Source organism: Pristiophorus japonicus, chromosome 23, assembly GCF_044704955.1.
Source record: "Pristiophorus japonicus isolate sPriJap1 chromosome 23, sPriJap1.hap1, whole genome shotgun sequence".
In the NCBI taxonomy this organism is placed as follows: Eukaryota; Metazoa; Chordata; class Chondrichthyes; family Pristiophoridae; genus Pristiophorus; species Pristiophorus japonicus.
In genome coordinates this window covers 53752660-53767637 of record NC_091999.1, presented here as the reverse complement: position 1 = coordinate 53767637, position 14978 = coordinate 53752660, and the positions used below count along the sequence as shown (strand labels likewise).

Genomic DNA, 14978 nt, shown 5'->3' with positions numbered 1-14978 from the left:
AACACACACACTTATACAAAATCATCAGCACACTTACATATGAACACATAAAAATTCACTTTCACATGTATTCTCCCTGCTCTGTGTAAATGTGTCCTGTGTGAGGCGCAATGTGACGTCAGCCGAACGAATGCAACAATTCAACCGATGGGCCTCAGAAACATCAGGGACACAACTGTGAGAAACCCGCAGATGATTCAATCACCAGTTTAGATATGGCCCATTAGAATTCAGCATGTGAGTTTACAATTAACATTGACTGTTGCACCCCCAACCCTATTTAAAAATATTACATGGAATAAAGTTATTTTAGAATATAATACTCATGTGGCAAGTTTAAATCTTTAGACCATGCGTTAGAATGTGACATTGTACTGATGGCAACTTAGTGCATTTAAAGGAGAGTGGTTCACTTCCCATCTCCCTGCGGGAGGGGCAGTGGGGGTTATATTAATTACGCATTTCCCGTTCCCCTCTCGCTGGTGGGTGTGAGAGGTACAGTGAGTTAAAATTACCCTTTACTCTATCTCTGCTGAAGTTACTTTCAGGAATCCTGTAATGAGAGAACTTCACCCAGTCTCCAAACCATGGTGTATCTGAGCTGGGAGCGCTGGCTGTACAAGCCTTGGGACCGAGACGCGCAAACACCCTACTTCAGATAAACAGCCCTCACATTTGCAAAACTAGGAAACATAGTTAATTGAGCGGCTGTGTGTTTAACTCACGATTGGAAAAAAAGCCCTTTATTGATTTTTATTTAAGAACTGAAATGCAATCGAGAGATTCTCATTGACAAGAATTGACGGTGTCCATCAGAACAAGGGAAATGTTGACGAAACTGGGTTTACCACTGGATTTATTGACGGTTCTGTTGGTGATCTTCAAAGGGATCGCTTCATGTCCCACCACACAGGAGTAAGAAGCGCCGCTGGCCCAATCCTCGGCTGCAATGGATAGCAGGCTGTACATGAAGAAGGATCTGCTGCCATTCTCCGCCATCACCTCGGTGTTCTTGTAGTTGCCGGAATTCACCGGCTTGTCATTGACGGTCCATTTGACGAAGATCTCTCGGGGGGAGAAACCTCTCACTAAACAGGTGAGGCTGACCAACCTCTGAGCGGAGACTTCTTCTGCCGAGGGCAGGAGGACAGACAAGGCCGGTTCCCGCGGATCTTTCGCTGTAGAACAGTTACAATAAAGACCAATGAACTGGACAGTTCCGGAGACAATGGAGAAACTTTAAATCAATACAGCGGGCGGGTTTTCGGCGTGGAGGTTTTTAAATTGATAAAAATCGGAATCCCGACCTCAACGCGCCCACTCCCGGTTGTAATATTTTATTTGAGTAAAATATTTACATGAGACTGGAATCTTCTATTTTAACCACCATTTGGTGTTTAACTGTCGCTGGTCCGGTTTGACACACTGTGTAAATCCCTGCAGTTACAGCGAGGCGGGGACTGCTGCACCCAGGTGGTAATTGCCCTTACACCTACCTCCTGGATCCAGGGTCCCTGCCTAATCCACCCCCCGCGATCCGAGACCTTCTGACTCGGCTTCCAATCCTCCCGTTCTCCTGGGTGGCCTGTGAGGCCACTGCCCACAACTCGCTTTCCCCATTTAAATTCAGCCAATTTTAGGTGGTTCGATGTGAGAGAAATGGACACTGCATTGAATTTTAACCCTTTTCCTATTTCACTTTGGGGCATCTCTGGATTTCCATCCCGCAGCAGAGGGAACACAATCTTTCTCTCTGAAATCTTGAAGGATTGGTCTGGAAAATTAGATAGAATTTACTGCATAGAATCAGGAGATTTGGCCAACTGGTCTATGCCGGTGTGTATGCTCCACACAAGCCTCCTCCTAGCTCACGTAATCTAATCCTAATAACATACCCTTCTATTCCTTTCTCACTCATGGACTTATCCAGTTTCCCCTAAAATACATAATGTCAGGTCCCAGAGTGCTGAGTTCGTGGAATTACCAAACTGAATGATCAGAGTAGCCCATAAAACACTTTAAATGATCAATTGGCCCTTGCACATGCACCGGAAATAGTCACAGTATCTCACTTATTGCAACAATCTCCCCGCTCACCCTTTTCCTTGTGGATGGAATCTCTGATAGGAGTCGGCATATTCTGATGGCTCACCACGCAGTAGAACTTATCCCCACTCAGCCAGTCTTGTGTCGAGATGTTTAACTTGCTGATCACGCTGTTGGGATCCTCTCCCGGTTGGACGGCAATCTCTGATTTCAAAGCCTCCTTTTCTCGGGTCCAGGACACGGTGAGCCCATAAGGAGCGTCAGACACGACGCAGGTTAATGTCACCGTCGCCTCCAGTAAGACCTGTTCCAGTGGCGGTGGGCGAAGAGTGATTTTTGATTCGCTGCATGGGACATCCACTGCGAAACAGGAATGAAAGTCAGGAAAAGCTGCAGCTTCAAAATCAGGAGACCAATATTTAGCCTTAACTCTTTCAAGGGGAATACATCACTTTTGAGATATCAACCTCTCGCTGATGCTTCAACACTGGCGTTATTAGAATGACAATGAATTGGCAACGATTCCGGGAGATCTGTAACATTTCTTGTGTATTTGCAGCCAGAGCCACCTGTAATGGGCTGTGAAGCAAATACCCGGTGTAAAATGGGAATACTCTGGGGCGCAATTGTGTTAGGCATTGAATAGCTCTCTTCCTGAAATCCCTTGCTCCTTTAAGCTCGTCTATAGATCCTTGCACCCAAATGCATCTCCGCTGCTTATAATAGCTGAAGCCCGAATAGCCCGAAGTTCAAAGGTCTCCACCAGCATTATACTGGTTCAAAACCAGTGCAAATTAATTTCAGGAATTTTGGGGCTGCAGGAACAAAGTTAAGTTTCTGGAATCTTGCTGCTATATTTGTTGGGGTGAAAATGTGCAGTCACCAGTCACAACCCCCGTCAGAGGAGAAGTGCAAGGTCGGGAGAATGGAGTTCCAAGGAGTCTTTGTGGTGGGGCATCAGTTGTAATGATGTGAGGTAGTTTGTTAATTTCTGTAATTACTGAACATTTATCATGTCTGGTGAGAGAAAGTCAGAGTGAAATGTGACCTCAGGGTATTAATAGCAACATAGGAACAGGAGGAGGCCATTCAGCCCATCGATCCTGTCCCGCCATCCAGTTAGATCATGGCTGATCAACACTCAACACCATCTTCACACCTTGGTTATGTAACCCTTGATAACTTTGCCTGACTAAAATCTATCAATCTCAATTTTCAACTTTGCATTTGAAAGCAAGCGTTAGCAGCTTTTGGGGAGTGAAATCCCGACTTGCACTATTCTTCCTGTGAGGAAATCCTTTCTGACATCACCTCTGCACGGCCTAACTCTAATGTTAAGGTTCTGCTACTTGTTCTCGACTCTTTCATCAAACGAAATAATTTTTTCTATATCTACTCGATTAATTTCATTTATCAACTTAAACACGTCAATTGGATCATCTCTTAACGTTCTATACTCATCTCTGATCATTTTACATTATTAGCCCCGGTTTAATTCTGATATACGCCTCCACGTATATCCTTCCTGAGGTGCAGAGCCGAGAATTGGGCTCATTGCTCTGAATAGGGTAGATGCCCATTCTAGCAGGATTCCTGGACAGTTGGCAGGAAAGGGTTCCAGACTCCCACTGCCGCTCCGTATTTGATCAGCCAACTCAGGATAAACCTGTGACTGAGGACACTTCACTCACTGCCTGACATCAGAGCAAGGGGAAAGCCTCTTTGGCGAGGTTAATAAATCGTGAGCAATGAGGAATCCTGAACCAGAAGATCGTGGATTGAATTCCCACTCCAGATACTTGAACACAAAATGTAAGCTTGTTCTCCCAGTTCAGTACTGGGGACGTGGCGCACTGTCGGAGGTGCCATCTGTCGGATCAAGTGTTAAACTGAGGATCTGTCTGGCCTCTGAGATGGAGGTAAAAGATACCCTGGCATTATTTCAATGAAAAGCAGAGGAGTTCTACCTGGTGGCCTGGGAATTTTTAACCCTCAAGAAATATCACTCAACAAAAAGAAATGTTCATTATCACACTGCTGTTTGTGGGAGCTTGCTGTGCACTAAATGACTGCCGCACTATGTATATTACAACTGTGACCTCATTTCACAACTTAATTCATTGGCTGGCAAGCGCTCTGGTTTAGTCTGTGGTCGCTAAAGGCGCTGTATAAAGGCAAGTTTGTATCGCAAGAATACACGAACTGCATGATTGGAAATTAGGAACATTCCTCTGCTTTTTACTAATTGCAATAAAAGTCCTGACTGAGGTCAGCGCTCAGAATGGTCTGGAACCTCCCGGCATTGTGTCTCTTACCCTGAGATCTGCTGAAGTTCCGGCTTTGCGTGACTCCTTCATGAGTGACCTGGCAGGTGTAGATCGAGCCGGTGAACCATTCCTCGGCTGGGACTGTCAGCTGACTGGCCGTCGAGAAGTTCCCGTTCACCTCAAAGATGGGAGATGTGATGAAGCCCGAATCCAGGAGTTGTCCACTCTTCAGCCAATTCACGGTCAGTGACTTTGGCCGGAAATCGATGATTGAGCACACGGCGCTTGCGTATCTGCTGCTGGTGATTTGTTCAGTGGAACTCAGCGTGAGGAGAACAGTTGGAGGAACGATGTTCGGTTCAGGATCTTCAAGAGAAGACATATTAATAACATTGCTTGGAAAATAAATGATTATGAAATGCAAAGTGTCCTTATATTTTAACAAGTTCTTTGCTGTCAGACTAACACTAACCTGGCATTTACAGAGAGCAGAACTTTGCACAGTATTCTCAGTGTAATATACAGACCAGAACTGTGCATAATATTCTAAGTGCGATATGGGGACCAGAACCATGCACATTATTCTAAGTGTGATATGGGGACCTGAACTATGCGTACTATTCTAAGTATGATATGGAGACCAGAACTTTACACCTTTATTCTAAGTATGAGATGGAAACCAGAACTTGAAACAATATTCTAAGTGTGATATGGAGAACAGAACTGTGTACAGTATTCTAACTGTGATATGGAGAACGGAACTGTGCATACTATTTTAAGTATGATATGGAGACCAGAACTTTAGACACTCTTCTAAGTATGAGATGGAAATCAGATTTGTGAACAATATTCTAAATGTGATAAGGAGACTAGAACGATGCGCAGTATTCTAAGTATGATATGGAAACCACAACTGTACACAGTACTCTAAGTGTTGTCTAACCAAATTTCTACACAAGTTGAACATAATTCCTCACCTTATCATAGTTTGCCCTGTAACCCATATCACTAACCTCGCATTGTGATGGCCCAGACCGATACACCACGTCGAACCTCACAGTAGATTGTGCTGTTCCCCACATCTGTCTCGTTGATGCTTAACTGGCTGCTCTGGGTGTAGGTTCCCTTCTTGGTGAGCATTGATGGGTATGTCTTCAATCCAGTGGTGATTGGCACTTCATCTTTCATCCAGGAAATGCTGGTTATATCGGGGGAGTAGTCCATCGCCAAACAACCATACGTGATGAAGCCATCGGTGCTTGGTTGTTCACAAGTGGAGAGCAGGGCGTAGAGGGTGGGGGGAGGCGGTGTTACTGGGAAAGAATGGCCCATTGAACAAGTTAGTCTCTGTAATCCATGCTTATAAAAGAAATAAGCAACTCGAAATTTGACTGCAGAATAATCTAATTCCACCATTTCCCCATCAAAGACTACACGGGCATTTGAGTTTCTGTCAGTTCCATCATAAGCACCTGTCGATGCCCTGGTGAGGAACACACCTTTTTTCCCCTAGCTCTAACATATTACACAACAAGAACCTTTACACAACTCGTCAATAAAGAATCCTTCATTGGATCATACAATAGAAGAACAGAGACGTGTTCCTGCTATTTCGGCCTGCATTTATTTCTCAATCAGCATCATTTCTGGTCTTTTATTTAATTGCTGTTTGGGGAATTTTGCTCTGTGCACATTGCCTGCGGCATATCCCTACAAAACAACAGTGACTGTACTTCAAAGTAACAGCGGAATTCCTGCTTCGGATGTTAACAAAAAAAACCTCTAAATTTGCCTACCACATAATTCAACAGGTAGCATTTCCATAGTCTAGTTTCTAAGATTCAAGTTGTAGGTGAATCGCGATTGAGTCTAATTTCTCCCTTATTTTCTCAGCATTTGCGGGAGAGCGATGTCCCTCAGTGCACTGTGATCTGGGCTCTATCCCATCCTATTGAATGCATGTCTCTTGAGTTTCCTCCTCCCTCCCATTCAATTAATAATCCGAATAATATACCATTCCAAAATCTGGTTAATTGGAAGTTTCTCCTTAAATGGCCCATTTCAGTTCCCATTGTTGTTCCTGTTATATAACAATGACCTGGGCTTGGTTATAGGGAATACAATATCGAATTTCGAAGATGATGCAAAACCTGGCAATGTAGCCAATAGTGAGCATGAAAGCAGCAGACTCCATGAGGAGACAGATGGAGCAGTGAAATAGGCTGGGACATGGCAATTGCAATTTAATGCGAATCATTGAGAAGCGATGCACATTGGGTGGAAGATGGAGAGGCAGTATAATCTAAATAGTATTGTTTTGAGGGGATGCATGAACAAAGAGATCTAGATGTACATATTCACAAATATTTGAAGGGGGCAGGGCAAACTGGTAAGACTGTTATGAAAGCGTATGGGATACTTGACTTTGTAAATGGGGCATTGACTACAAAAACAAGGCGGTTTTGCTAAACGTACAGATCACGTGTTAGGCCTCAGCTGGAGTATTGTGCACAATTCTGGCACAACAATGTAGGAAGGATGTCAAGCCCTTGGGGAGTGTAGAGGGGAGGCTTTTACCAGGATGATGCCAGGGATGGGGTCTTCAGTTATATGGAGAGATTGCAGAAGCTGGGATGTTCTCCTTGGAGCAGAGGTTAAGAGGAGACTTAAGAGAGATATTCAACATTATGACATGTTTTGATAGAGCAAGTAGGGAGAAACTGCTTCCGCTGGAAAGTAGGTGGGTAACCAAAGGTCACAGATTTAAAATAATTGGCAAAAGATCAAAAGGGGAAATTGGGGTAATTTTTTCACACAGAGGGTTGGTAATTTCAGGAATGCTCCAGACATTTCCTCCTGTAAGTCAGGATGACTCAATTGCACGGTTACAAGCAAAACCCTGGGGGGTTGGTATAAATTGGACAGCTCTTTCAGAGCCGGCACAGGCACGATGCCTGAATGGCCTTTCCAGTGCTGTGAGATGCTATCATTCTACACGAGTCAGTGGGAATAGTTCTTTTAGATTTAATTGAAGGAAACGCTTCATATTTTGGACAACTCTACCAGATCTATTTTTATTGTTCGTTATAATGAAAGAGGATATTTAAAATAAAGGGATCTTATAAATCTGACACAAATTAGTCAATCGCATGCTGTTATAAAGGCTTAACGTTCATTGTGAATGATGACTTATTGCAGGTTGACTCTATCTCTTTAAATGTTTCACAGAATTACAGCTCAGTGATTGTGTGCCTTGTGTTGTGACCCAGGCCAATAGCTGCATCTCGTCATAGTTTGTCCCTGCCTTTAACCTTCTCAGGAAGAATTGAACAACATAATGTTTCTAAACATGAGGTCCCCATGACGGTTATTTGAAGCGGGAATCTCGATATTCTCCATTTAAATTGTGAAAATATCTTAGAGCCTCCCAACAGATTAGAACAGGCGCTGCTTTCTGGACCGTTATTCACTTCCTAAAACGGTTTGTTCTGAAAGTGAGCTGAGGATCAGGCCAATCGTGTTCAATAGTAATCTGATGCTTAAAATGTTAAAAAATTAATAATTCATTTAAATTTGGGCTTTTTTTCTGAAAGAATATAAACATCAATGAATGTGCGTTGTTTAATCTGGGCAATGGAGCGATTTATTGTATATATCTGGCACGAGCAGTTTATCTGCTATCTGTTAGTCGCATATAACGGTGCCTTGAACACTGCCTGACCAAGCACTCTCAGGTCCGATACAGCACGGATAAGAGAGCAAAGCTCCCGCTGTGCTGCCGTGTGTGTCAAGACAGGTATAGCAAGGGTTGCATACAGAGTAATACGTTATCTGGATTATCCCGTCAAACATTCCCAGCTCAAGTACTGCAGAGATGTGCTACGAAATGCCTTCCCTTAACATGTGTTATCAAATTGACCGATTAGATTAAGCACAATTATCACAAGTACAAATAAAAGCTTCCTATACACTGATCCATTAAAGCGCACCAGCTCACCTCGAGCTCTAATTAAATAGATCAAGCTATATTGAAGGACCCAATTAAGCTCCACGTCCTTGTAAATAAAAGGTTAAATACTGATTAAAGCTATCTCTGCAATGTCCCATCAAGCACTGCCATTTAAGGTAAAGCACGGGTTAGTTGCAGAGTAAAGCTCCCTCTTGACTGTCACATCAAACACTCCCAGGGCAGGTACGTCACGAGTTAGATAAAATGTAAATTTCCCTCCACACTGCCAATTAAACACACTCAGAGCAGGAATAGTAAGGCTTGGATAAAGAATAAAGCATTCTCTACACTGTTCCATCAAACACTCCCAAGACAGGTACAGAGTAAAGCTCCCTCTACAGTGTCCCATTAAACATTCCCAGGGCATGTTCAGCATGGGTTAGATACAGAATAGATCTCCCTCTACGGTATTTCATCAAAAAATCCCAGTGCAGGTACAAAATTGCCAAAATAAATTGGAGTACTCAGCAGATCAGACGAGATGCTGCTATCCTGAAAGTGTTTGTTCTGAAAGTGAGCTTCGGATCAGACCAATCTCATTCAATAATTATCTGATGCTCAAATTCTATAAACATTACGAATTCGATATCTTATTAGTTAGAAGCAGATGAGGTTCCTTCAATATTTTTGGGAAATCACTCAAATCAGATACAGGATCGATCCGATAGAGTAAATCTCCCTCTTCACCGATCCGTCTGGCGCTTAAGGTCATGTAAAGCAAAGGTTGAATGAACATTAAACTTCACTACCCTGTAGGACGGGTCAAATATAGCAAGGTTTGGATTCCGAGTAAAATTATTTCTGCACTGTCCCATTAAACACTCCCAGGGCATGCAGAGCATGGACTAGATACAGAGTAAAGCTCCCTCTACATTGTCCCATCAAACACGTCCACAGCAGGTACAGCATGGGTCAGATACAGAGTAACACTCCCTCTACACTGTCCCATCAAACACTCCCAGGGCAGGTACAACCGCGTTAGAAACTGATTAAAGCTCCTTCTGCACTGTCCCATCAAACACTTCCAGGGCAGGTACAACCGGGTTAGAAACTGATTAAAGCTCATTCTACTGTCTCCCCATGGTGTTTTGGAACTGCTCCTTCTGACTATCATAATCTGGGTTACCGATCTCATTTCTGCGGCGACTCCACAACCTTAAAGTCAATCTTTCACGTTTCTCACATATGCCAGTTTCTTAAATAACTGAGTTAAATGACACTTCCTGCAATACAGGATCACAATCCAGAAGTTTTACAATCCGTCAGTAGGACTCCTGATTCTCACGCAGTGAGCAGGCGCACAGAAACGGAACAAAAGACCAGCTCAATCTGTAATTTCAATGAAGCTGCTTGATTTCTTATTTACTTCTTGTCAATTTCCAACCACCTCAACTCTGCAGATTCTTTGAAATTCAACTGATATTAATTTGAGAGATTCTTCAACATCCAGCCATTTTTCCATCTCTGTCAACTATGTTGTAAACCGTGTAAAAAAGAACTTCCCTGAAAGCAAGTATCTGGAAATAATTCACATTCCACGGGAATTTGCTGCCCGTCACACGGGAATCAGTGACAGAATAAGAATATCACAATCCAGGGGACATCTACAATGAAACCTGATCACCCACTGATTTTATATTTTTTCATCAGTAAATATAACCTGTAAAATCATCGAGGCAAAACAGGAAGTTAATTCACTAAAATCTGCAGCGACACCTTATCGAACTCAGCACAGCCGGGTTATACATGCATTGTTTTCTAAATTAACTTATGAATTAATTAAACATTATCTGCAACCCTTGAGATTTTGCAATAAGTGTAATACTGACCAGTATGCAACACAATTGTAATGGACCGTTTATGTTTAATGAATTAGCACTGATGTTACTGTCTAAGTTAATGTTCATGTTAGCTGATTATTGAAAATAATCTGAGTGCCTATCTGGCTCTTCCTGCTCAGAAGCACACGTACCTGGAACTTTTGAAATTAAATTAACGTGCTTGAATTTCAGCCTTACTAATACAATTAATTAATAATAATTTTAAAACCTTTTTCTGCCTAGTAACTTGTGATATATTAAGGTTAACTTAAATTACTATAACAATTCATGAATATTAAAATATTAAGCAGCATATTAATATATCAATACTCAGAAAAATACCTTATTTTTACTTAAATCGAAACAAATTTGAATAATTGACAACAATCGCTGTCCCGCTCTCGACCGACATCTTTTTAAACTCTGCATGTTTCTGATATTGGATAAACTGCGTCTATTCGCAGAGAACATTTCACATGATCGATTTAGGGGTGAACTATTTTAAATAGTTCTCTGTCCAGCCGGGGTCACAACTCCAATGGTTGTAAACCGCTTGTTTACTAATGCTGGAATCTCGAGCTGAAAGATTCTCCTCAATCTTAAACCCCAAAAATGTCATTATTTATTAAAACCCACCCGTGTAGTTTACAGTTAGTAGCAGATCCTCCGCTGTTTAGTAACACAGACAATCTTTTATAGTTCACTCCCGTTATTCACACAATGCCCCAATTTAATGATTAAATATATTCTGCTACTTCTTGAAAATAGTTTCCAGAATGGTCAGTGAAAACTGGAGGATAACAAATCATTCAGACCGTATGCGACATTGAAACTGAATGAGCAAATGGAGGAGAAACTTTGTTCATCAATTTAATATTCATAAGAATTAAACATAACTCTCAGATATTATCTGTACTTTGTCTACTATTCTATTCCGCATACAGCAGCGTATTGGGAGAATAGATTTTGTTTTAAATTCAAAATAAGATGAACCTTTTGTAAGTAAATTAATCTGCATGAATGCAGTATTTGCCTGTCTCCAGCCATACGCAGTCGGAACCTGCCTTGAATTTAAATATAATTACATGAACAATTCTTTGACTGCCAGCGACGCCTGTCTCTCAGCTTTTGGTCTTGCAAAGTGTTCAAGATTAATTTAGTAATAACTCTATCAAACAACACACAATATTGATTCAATAACAAATTTCGGCTGCACAGTGAGAATGTCATACCACGGCAGATATATTAAATTGACAAAATGCAATTTACAACACGGCTTTAAGTTATAATTAATTGCCCTCAATCATTCATCTGTGTAAACAGGAGGTAGCAAGTAATTGAACTCCTGACACAACTGAACACAGCGGTGGAATCAGTATGTTGTCAGTGAAATAATTGCAGGCATAATTAATAACTGTGTCCAGTCCTAAAAATTTCTGCTTCCCTTAATGGAGCCCAGTGCAGAGCAGAATTTTGGAAAGCGAATAATATTAACATTAGACTTATAGCATATTTTAACAACACTGGGAGATATTATCGCATTATAATCGGTTGCTTAATATTAATTTAATTCAACTACAACCTGAACACATTAATTATGTAGATGGAAATTAGTTACATTTCACACAATAAAATATCAGCATCGTAAAGATAGATTAATAGTTGAATATATATTTATCACTTGTATAATTGTTATGTTAAAATACCTTTCAATGATTTCTGATTTCTAAACCCGTCCTGTTCTCTGCCTATAATCTGTTTTCAAACAGTTTCAAACACATATCGTGTTTGCATTCGAGCAGAAACCTGATGCTACCCGCTGGCACTGATATTAAACATTGTAGAAACGCCAAACAGTTTCACAAATTATAGGTATTCTGAGTAACACAGGCATACCTCTCCTCAGCAGATCAACACTAAATCACATCACTGAGGGGCGAAATCCCTCGACAGAACCTTTCATGGAGCAGACGCTTCATTTTATAAACCCTTTCAGCAGAATCAAATGTATCATTGCAAAAAATCTCATTACACAATCACCAAACCCGCCTAACACTGAAATAACTAAAGATTGAATTCAACAGAAATATAAAATAATGAAAGCAGAATTGCGATCAAACGGATCATGTTTAATACATTAATGTTGATATTATAGCATATTTAATAAAACGTGGTGATATTGCTACATTATATTAATGTTAATAATATTAATTTAACTGTGTCCTAGCGTGAAATATGTTAATTTTCCAGTTCTTAAGTACAGTAGCATCTCATGTATTGAATCTGAGCGTTCGGAAACATTCGGTCAGTAGATGACAATGCAATTTGCATTAAAAAAAAACTTAAAATTCCTTAAGCTTATTTACTGATCGCTAAGCTTTCTGTTTTGTGCCTACAATGTTCTTTTAAACATATTTATACACAATGTTTGCATTCGATCAGAAAAACTGCAGCAATTAGAGGTCACCAAAATTAAATATTGCAGAAACATCAAACAGTGTAAAAGCCATAACGTATTTAGAGTAACCCAGGCACATGTCTCGTCAGCAAATAAATACCAAATCACACCAACAACATTTTCAGTGGAGAAACAGTTGAATTCTATAATCACTTTGCAGCAGAATAACATTGAACATTGCAAAAAAATTCTCAAAACAAAATCCACCGAACCCAAATTTCAGTGAAAAAAATAATTATTAAAATAAACAGAAATATAAAATAAAGACACAAATACAAGAGTCACTGAATGAGTGAATGTTCCTTACTTGCAGTCACCGTCACCATGGTCCCTTGTCCCCAGTAGTCCATTGCGTTACACAGTGAGACACGTCGTGTCACATACTCCGGTGGACTGTTAACTGTAAAATACAGAGATTAAATTCCACCCAGCTCTAAAAACCCGATTCCGACTCCTGTAAGAGTGACTCAGCGAGATATTTCATTTTGTACCGTTCATTATATTTACAAAAATGATTGGAATAATTCTGAAGCATCTGTGCAGATTCAGCATGGCAATCAATAGTAATAAAGAAGAAAACTTTTATGCATTTAAATATATATATATATATATATATAGATAGATAAATATTTTACTTCTATTTATTTTTATTTAAGCCTCAGTTCCTTCGACGCTCCTGGCGTTTTAATGATCGCAGGTTTGACCAAACTCCCTGTCTGGGGTTTTTGTATTGAGAGCTCGCTCTGTATACCACCGTGGCCCACTGCTGTAGTCCCACAGTGACAGGAACCCGCACATATACTGCACTCACTCTCTGCTCAGTACTGACTCTCAACATTCACGTCAAATAGACATTCACTTCACATACACATTCGCTTCTGATCAAGTTTAGAATTTAGCCAACAGTTTGCACAACACACTAGAGAGTAAACACAGTTCTACCCAACTCCCTGCATGTACCAGGCACAGTGAATCGAGTATCATTTCCAGCTCTGCAATTGCTGACACTTTAACATTAAACAGGAGCACAATCAAACCTCCCCTCCGTCGATGGGTTAGTGTGTTAGATTTTCCCATTTAATTCTCAGTGTGTTAGTTTTGTAAGAAGCGGTTTATGGTATTGTTCTGTACACTGCGGGTAACATTGCATTTGACACAATTACTGACCGTTATGATGGAAGTTGTTGAATTCCCCCTCGATCTGTTTTTGTACGGGTCCAGCCCTGGTTCATCTCGCTGTGGGTCCCTTGCACAGTAATAGATGGCGGTGTCTTCGCTCTTCAGTTTCTTCATGTCCAACGTGAAGATGTTGTTTGAAGTGTCTTTGGACGCAGTAAATCGTCTCTCAATCCCTGGGACGTAATACTTGCTCGATGGACTGTCGTAGTAAACCAGCCACTCTAGCCCCTGTCCGGGAACCTGGCGGACCCAGTACATCGAGGTGCCACCAAGATTGAAGCCGCTGGTTTTACAGGTCACTCTCAGGGAGCCTCCGGGAATCCTGGTCTCTGCCTCGGACTGAGTCAACACCACATCCGAGTGGACACCTGTAAAAATAATCAAAAACTCCGAGGATCAATCCTGGTGAAATCATTCCTGACTCTGTAACATTCCAGAGAGAGACTAACACTGAGACAGTAACAGTGAGAGATTGGACGATAAAAACTACTCACGGGAAAAGAAAGCCAGCAACAGACTGAGCGCAATCGCCGACCTCATCCTCCTGGCAATGTGTGGTGAATGGTTCCGGCAAGAACTCACTGGGCAAACCCACCCCCGGACTGTTGTATTGCGGTCCCAGTGACAGCAGTTAAATACCCGGGAGCTGGGGGCGAGGTTACAGACGCCGCCCATTGATTCCCTGATAGGGGCGGTTTCTGGATCCACGTCACACCTTCCACATCACCAACAGAATGGACTCACATCTGGACTGTAAATTAAATATTTTTATTTCCTCACTGTTTCACAGGAGATGTGGATCTCTGAGATTGAATTAAATTATCAGGTTCTAAATACACTGCCAGTTTGTGTTTCTCTATCTCCCTCTATCTATCCATGCATCTGTACCAATAACTTGTCCCCTATAATCTGAACTGTTATCACTCTATGTAACCGAGTGCGGGAGATGAGTAATGTGATTCTGTTTACGGTGTAAGTGGCTAAAGCTACACTTTTGGTCTGGAGATGAAATCATACTCCTCACATTATACAATTGTCTCTCATTGCATTTCACGAACTGCCCCTGAGTCTGTGACCCTAAGTCCGCCGTTTGTAAAATTAGCTGTAAAATAAGTCCGCTTGACTGATGATTAAGGAGTGAGTTGACGGAGACACATAAGAATGTGGGGCCCGCCCGCTTCAGACCTGCGTTTCATGAG

General features: G+C 41.4%; 1 gene segment (V, D, J or C); it reads right to left on the bottom strand.

The window, feature by feature from the left end:
* Positions 1-770: 770 nt before the first annotated feature.
* LOC139235376 (Ig heavy chain C region-like) lies at positions 771-14328 on the bottom strand. The segment is given in 7 exon segments: positions 771-1178; positions 2098-2406; positions 4362-4679; positions 5327-5626; positions 12908-12982; positions 13845-14147; positions 14274-14328. Coding segments are annotated over 7 exon segments (1743 nt in total).
* Between the last annotated feature and the right edge of the window lie 650 nt (positions 14329-14978).